A 6,945-nucleotide genomic window follows, 5' to 3' on the forward strand; every position below is an offset into this window, starting at 1 on the left:
AACCTCATGCAGACGTTTCGCGCGCGCGTCGGGCAGATCGCGGCGCTGGTCGCAGCACCCACTGCGGCGCAGTACAACCAGCGTATCCAGCACATGATGGGGCAGCTCGAGCAGTTCCGGCCGATGCTTGTCAAGCAGCACCACCGCCTCTTGCTGCTGCGGCACGCAACGTGGTGCCACGCGGCCGACTGCAAGGTGACGGACTGCGCCGAGATGAAGACGCTCTGGAACCACATGCCGGCGTGCGGCCAGACGAGCCAGTGCGGTGTCCAGCACTGCATTAGCTCCAAGTACTTGCTGAACCACTTTCAGCAGTGCAACATCGGGCCGTGCCTCGTGTGCCAGATCGTGCGCGTGCCACTGGAGGCCAAGGACGCGGCCGGCCAGCTCATCGCCGACCCCGCGGTCGCACTCACGCATTTGCGGCAGCTCCAGCAGGCGCAGCAGCAAGCCAAGCTCAACGCGACGCCGCGCGCCAGCGACAACAACAACAACAACAGCAAGCCCGAGACGCTCAAGCGCAGCGCGTCACAAATGTCGATCGACACGACGTCGATGCAGAGCTTGCTGCAGACACCGACGCAGCCACCCAAGCCGTCGCCGACGCATCCTGCCGCCGCGCTGCCCACGCAACAACCGGGAATGATGCAGCCGCAGCCAGGCATGATGCAGCCGCAGCCGGGCATGATGCCGCAGCAGCCTGGCATGATGCCACAGCAACCGGGCATGATGCCACAGCAGCCAGGCATGATGCAGCCGCAGCCAGGCATGATGCCGCAGCAGCCGGCATGATGCCACAGCAGCCAGGCATGATGCCGCAGCAGCCGGCATGATGCCACAGCAGCCAGGCATGATGCAGCCGCAATCTGGCATGATGCCGCAGCAGCCGGGCATGATGCCGCAGCAACCTGGCATGATGCCGCAGCAACCTGGCATGATGCCGCAGCAACCTGGCATGATGCCGCAGCAGCCGGGCATGATGTCGCAACACCCCGGTATGATGCCGCAGCAGCCGGGCATGATGCCGCCCAACATGGTGGCGATGCAGCAGCAGCAGCTCATGCAGCAGCAGAAGCAGCAGATCGAGGTACTCAAGAAGCGCTTCAGCGAGTGGACGCCCGAACAGCTCCACGCGCACAGCAAGAAGCTCGAGGCACTGGCCGAGTCGCTGCGTAGTCACATGCAGAAGAGCGCGGTCGATGCCAACAAGCAGATGGAGCTCTTCCAAGGGTCCATGGACCCGGCCGCCCGGCAGCGGTACCAGCACGCAGCCATGGACGCGCAGCGGCAGCTCCAAGACTTTAAGGCCAAGTACCAGCGCTGCCTCACGCAGTACAAGATCATCTCGTTTACGATCCAGAGCCGGTCGGCGTCAATCTCGACGCCGCCAACGCCGCCCGCGCCCGCGTCGACGCCGCCGTCCGCGACAACGACCGTCGCGACTCCGCCCGAGACGACCACCATGTCGCCAGAGCACGCCAAGCCCGAGCCGATGGCCAAGAAGATGAAGCCCGAGCCCAAGCCCGAGGTCGCGATGCCGGCGGACGAGCCGCCGGCCGACGCCGCGTCGCCGTCGACGTACATGCTGCCGCAGATGACCGACATGGAGATCCGAGCGCACGTGGCGTCGCTCCAGTCGCAGCACTGTGCGTCGCTCACGGTCGCGCAGCTCAAGAAGAAGCTCGAGCCGCTGCTTCGGAGCATGATGGACCACAAGTTTGGGTGGGTCTTCTCGTCGCCAGTGGACCCGATCGCGCTCAACATCCCCAACTACTTTGACATTATCCGGCGGCCCATGGACTTTGGCACGATCAAGAAGAAGCTGGACGCGAACCTGTACAAGCATCTGGCGCCGTTCGCGGCCGACGTGCGGCTCACGTTTCGGAACGCGATGACGTACAACAACGAAGAGTCGGACGTCCATCAGCTCGCCAAGGACATGCTGGGCGACTTTAACGCGGAGCTGAGCAAGGTCGAGAAGGAAGTCGCGGCCGACGAGGCGAGTGCGCGCGCGCGGGACGGCGCGTGCAAGCTCTGCGGCATGGAGTCGATGGTCTTTGAGCCCGCAATTCTGTACTGCAACGGCGAGTGCAACACGCGCATTCGGCGCAACTGCTACTACTACTGCGCGCCGGACAACAAGTACCACTGCTGCACCAACTGCTTTCCCGCGTTGCCCGAATCCATCTCGGCGCCCTCGAACGACGGCGGCCCGTACGAGAAGAGTGGTCTCGTCCGCAAGAAGAACGACGAAGTCCACGAAGAGCCATGGGTCCAGTGCGACCATTGCAACCAGTGGGTGCACCAGGTTTGCGCACTTTTCCACCACAAGCCCGGGTCGGAGAGCAACACGAACGAGAAGGCGACCAACATGAACACGGCGTTCCACTGCCCCGAGTGTCTCCTCTCGCTGCGCGCCAAGACGCCGTCGGCGTTTCCTGTTGAGAAGAAGCTCTTATCGGCCAAGCATCTGCCGCGCTCCAAGCTCTCGGACTTTCTGGAGCGCCGCGTGCAGCACTTGCTCGCGAAGGAGGCGGAGGCCGATCCGTCAACAGGCAAGGCCGATGCGCTCGTGATCCGCCAAGTGAGCAACATTGAGAAGCAGCTCATCGTGCGTGACAAGATGTATGCGCGCTACAAGGAACACAAGTACCCGTCCGAGCACCGGTTCAAGTCCAAGTGTCTCTGCATGTTTCAAGAGACGCACGGCGTCTCGGTGCTGCTCTTTGGCATGTACGTGCACGAATTCGACGAGCAAGAGAGCGCGGCTAACCAGCGCCGCGTCTACGTGTCGTACCTCGACTCGGTCAACTACCTCGAGCCCGTGCATTTGCGCACCAAGGTCTACCACGAGATCCTCATTGGGTACCTCGAGTTTGTCAAGCAGCGCGGCTTCCACACCGCGCACATTTGGGCCTGCCCGCCGCTCAAGGGCGACGACTACATCTTGTATTGCCACCCCGAGTCGCAGAAGACGCCCAAGAGCGACCGTCTCCGGCAGTGGTACGTCCAGATGCTGCTCAAGGCCAAGGACGAAGGCATCGTCGTCGACATCCACAACATGTACGACGAGTATTGGAGCCACGCGGGCGCGTCGCCGATGGCGCTGCCGTACTTTGAAGGCGACTACTGGGTCGGTCTCGCCGAAGACCTCATCGAGAAGATGGACGAGGAAGAGAAGGCAGACGCCAAGACGAAGAAGCCCGCGAAAGCGAGCGTCAACAAGCTCTCGAAGCCCAACAAGCGCCAAGGCAAGGACAAGGACAAGAGCGAGGCCGAAGTCATCGAGTTCTCGGACCCGCTCATGGCCAAGCTCGGCGAGGTCATCAAGCCGATGAAGGAAGACTTTCTCGTCGTGAACCTCTTTCCGTGCTGCAAGACTTGCAAGACCGTCGTGGGCGCGGGCACGGTGTGGAAGGAAACGAAGCCCGCGCCCAAGACGTCGGCGGCGTTTGTCTGCGACAACTGCTACCAAGCGAGCCCGCTCCCCGACGCCGCGTGGGTGCCCACGTCGCTGCCGCTTGTGCTCCGAGACAAGTGCGTCGACCCGGACGAGCTTCTCGAGAGCGAAGTCTTTGATACGCGCCAAGCGTTCCTCTCGCTCTGCCAAGCCAACCACTACCAGTTTGACGACCTCCGACGGGCCAAGCACACGTCCATGATGACGTTGTACCACGTCGGTCAGCCGCCGAACGGGTACGTGTACAGCTGCAACGTGTGCTCGGCCGACATCACGTCGGGCACGCGCTGGCACTGCAACACGTGCCCGGACTATGACGTGTGCGAGTCGTGCCACACCAAGAAGGCCCAAGTCCACGTGCACATCCTCGAGGCCATCGGGACGCTCAACGACACGATGCGCAAGGCCCGGGAAGAGCGCGCGAAGAGCATTGCGCTGCACATGCAGCTCTTGGTGCATGCGAGCAGCTGCAACGCCGAGAAGGGCAACTGCACGTCGCTCAACTGCGAGAAGATGAAGGAGCTGCTGCGGCACGGCGGCAACTGCAAGCTCCGCGCGACCGGCGGCTGCACAATTTGCCGGCGCGTCTGGGCGCTGCTGCAGATCCATGCGCGCCAGTGCCGCAACGCCGAGTGCTCGGTGCCGCGCTGCAAGGACCTCCGCGAACACCTCCGCAAGCTCGCGCTCCAGCAACAGCTCATGGACGACCGCCGCCGCGCGGCCGTGACGGAGCAGTACCGCCAGCTCAACACGACGGAGGCGCCGGTCGAAGGTGCATCGGCCTAGGTAGAGTGTCTTGTGTCGACGATCGTGACTTCGATGTAGAACCGAGTTGCGCCACGTAGTAGTGTAATGATCCAATAGTTAGAGATTTTTTAGTCCCATGTCGCATAGCACGCGAGAGCAAAATGCACTGTCAAAAGAGCGTACGACATATACATCTGGCTGCGAGAAGCGTCACGTCGGCATTGACACACATGACGTGGCACCCTCGCGTGCAAGAAAACCGATTTTTACCATTAGCGCGCCCTCTAGTACCTCGTGTCTGTACACATGGTACTACGCAACAAGATCCCTGCGGACACCAGTTTCTCTCATTTGTCATGATGCCACTAGGGCCTTGGATAGATGGATAGATAGATGGATAGGTAGATAGCACCGACGTTTCTTCGCGTGTTATTCAACACTGCAGTACGTCGGGTCTTGCAGGCATGAAAAGCACCGGTGACGGATGCTCGTGACTGAGTCAGCTGCTACCTCCGCCTCTACAAGGTCGCTAGCCGCACCCCGTTTATGGTTTATGGTGTGTAGAGTGGACCGAGGCGGAGCCGTGATGCGAGCCTCCGAGTCACAGCGAGGCAAGTCGGAGCGCCAACCAGCCGGTCTACCTTACCCAGACCCACGTAGGGTTACCGACAGCTCGACAAATAACCAGTCGTGTAGTTAGTTGAGCTCGTGGCTACGAGCCTCTGCGTCACCGGATGGATGCGATACTCGAGTCTACGGTCGAAAGGCGCATGCAGAAGTTTGGTCTCGGAGTCTCGCACCACGTGCAATCTTATTGACAAAGACGTCTCCTAGGGTGCCAGCTCTTCGTCGAAAAGCAACGGGACGCGGCCTGCCTCGTCTTCGGTGCTGCTCTCGGTATCGAGAAAGGTCGGCGTCGCGCCGACGCGCAGCTTGCACGCGACGAGGACCGACGCCGCGTAGAGCACCAGCGAGAGCAAGAACGGGACCGCTTGCTCGCTCTCGCTCTTGGTCGAGAGCGTCGCGTAGAGCGTCGAGTACGCGAGCGGCCCGAGCGCGGTGGCGAACGCCCGCACGCCGTAGACCGCGCCTTGGACGTGGCCTTGGTCCTGGGCGCTGACGTGGATCGACTTGAGCGACGAGATGGCCGCGAAGCCAATGTCGCCGAGGCCCGAGAGCACGGCGCAGACAAAGATCCACGCCGCGTCGTGGGTGAGGAGCGAGACGAGGTACAGGGCCGCCATGCCGGTATACGCCAGCAGCGAGAGGACGAGGACGCCTTTCTCGCGCAGGACCGAGAGAAGTGGCTGGAGGAGCACGCCTTGGGCCACCATCGAGCTCACGCCCACGAGCAGCATAAAGGTCGCGATGCCATTCTTGTCGAACCCGAGCACGTTCTATCAAGATGTATCAAGTGGACAACGGGGCAGGTGTTGGGGAGACGCGTACGTTGAAGTAGAAGGTGCGGTAGCTCATCAAGCCCGACGAGACAAAGGTCGAGAGAGCGATGATGATGGAGAGACCGCGAAAGAGGGGTGTCTGGAGAAGGATGCCCATCGCGACAAACGGGTTGAGCGACGCAGTCGTTGACGCGTGCTTGGCCACGCGCTTGGGCAGCGTCTCGGAGATGCACGCGAGACTCCAGATCAGCCGGAGGACGTAGAACCCACACGAAGTGACCAGAATTTGGTACTAGACATGTCTGGTTTTGGCGCGGGAGGAGGCGGGGTAGGTACCGTCGAGAGGTGCTGCGTCAAGGCGATCGCGAGCGAGTACGAGAGCGACCCGACCGCAAAGAGGGCGCCGAACGCTAGCATCGCCCGACATTGCACGCTGGTTCTGTGAGGCAAGAGACCAGAAACACACTACCCGTCGCTCGGTTCTGCGGCGCAATGACATCGGCGACGCACGCGGCAAAGACCGAGCCCGATCTAACGCGACCTGAGCACGAGCCGTAGCAAGAGAGCAAGGTACAGATAGGCGTTGTAGACAAATTTCGTGATAAAGTAGATGAGAATGTCTTGGTTGTAGTCGTTGAACAGCAAGACGGTGAATGGGTAGACCACATGCAGCACTTGGGCCAGCACGATAAACGGCTACATGCAAGATCATACACTTCGAACGGCGAGGCACAAGGATGGGCTATTCTACCTTGCGGCCGTAAATGTCGGAGCTTTGACCCACGAGCGGCGCGAGGAGGAAGCTCACGATGGACCCCGCCGACGACGTCGCGCTCGACCAGAGGTTGGCCTGGCGCGAGCCCGCAATGCACACCTACAAGCAGCGTCGGCCAGGCTCCATACGCGTCGTATACGCTGGCGGTGTGGTTGCGGACGCAGTCAATGGGCACGCCGTGGTTGGCCTTGCGGGCAAAGTACTACCGGTAGACGCACGAACCTGAGGTTCGCCCACGGCGCTGGGCCTACCTCGGTCGTCGTGATGGGCAGCACGGGCACGAGGAGGCCGTACGAGAGCGACTCGATGCAGGCGAGCATCGCCAGCGGGTAGATGGCCACGAGGCAGGCCACGGCGGACGCCAGCTTGGGCATTTTGTATCTTTGCCGCCTGTCTAGAAATTTTATTCGGATGGCATGCGACACCATAGTCAAACCAGGCTATTTTAATCGATCACGAATGGATTGATGGGGCACGGGGTGCGAACCCGAGGTGCGCGAACTTGCACTTGACCAAGGCTTCGGCTGCGATCTTCCCGCCGAAGCTGTCACCTTGGAGGTCCT

General features: G+C 61.5%; 3 protein-coding genes across 3 annotated transcripts; 2 read left to right on the forward strand and 1 right to left on the reverse strand.

Moving 5' to 3' along the window:
- SPRG_14860 (hypothetical protein) lies at positions 1-792 on the forward strand (the record flags this gene model as incomplete). Its single annotated transcript, XM_012354888.1, has 1 exon — positions 1-792. The coding sequence occupies exon 1, from the start codon at positions 7-9 to the stop codon at positions 790-792; it is 786 nt and encodes a 261-aa protein (XP_012210278.1). The 5' UTR covers positions 1-6.
- A 37-nt stretch (positions 793-829) lies between these two features.
- On the forward strand, positions 830-4,344 carry SPRG_14861 (hypothetical protein; the record flags this gene model as incomplete). Its single annotated transcript, XM_012354889.1, has 1 exon — positions 830-4,344. One exon carries the CDS (start codon positions 830-832, stop codon positions 4,244-4,246), a length of 3,417 nt encoding a protein of 1,138 aa, XP_012210279.1. The 3' UTR covers positions 4,247-4,344.
- A 689-nt stretch (positions 4,345-5,033) lies between these two features.
- On the reverse strand, positions 5,034-6,772 carry SPRG_14862 (hypothetical protein). The gene is made up of 8 exons (XM_012354890.1): positions 6,634-6,772; positions 6,522-6,584; positions 6,359-6,481; positions 6,182-6,303; positions 6,077-6,138; positions 5,944-6,017; positions 5,657-5,899; positions 5,034-5,604 (listed from the first exon to the last, which is right to left on the reverse strand). Exons 1-8 carry the CDS (start codon positions 6,754-6,756, stop codon positions 5,038-5,040), a joined length of 1,377 nt encoding a protein of 458 aa, XP_012210280.1. The 5' UTR covers positions 6,757-6,772; the 3' UTR covers positions 5,034-5,037.
- Positions 6,773-6,945: the final 173 nt, after the last annotated feature.

The sequence above is a fragment of the Saprolegnia parasitica genome (assembly GCF_000151545.1).
Source record: "Saprolegnia parasitica CBS 223.65 unplaced genomic scaffold supercont2.189, whole genome shotgun sequence".
Classification (NCBI taxonomy): domain Eukaryota; phylum Oomycota; class Saprolegniomycetes; order Saprolegniales; family Saprolegniaceae; genus Saprolegnia; species Saprolegnia parasitica.

Excerpts from the sequence above, each read along its gene's own strand:
- SPRG_14862 (XM_012354890.1), bottom strand. The coding sequence starts at position 6,756 with ATGCCCAAGCTGGCGTCCGCCGTGGCCTGCCTCGTGGCCATCTACCCG. Across the intron at positions 6,139-6,181 it reads TTTGTCTACAACGCCTATCT|ATCGGGCTCGGTCTTTGCCG; the intron begins GTACCTTGCTCT and ends AGGTCGCGTTAG. Across the intron at positions 5,605-5,656 it reads ACCGCACCTTCTACTTCAAC|AACGTGCTCGGGTTCGACAA; the intron begins GTACGCGTCTCC and ends ACATCTTGATAG.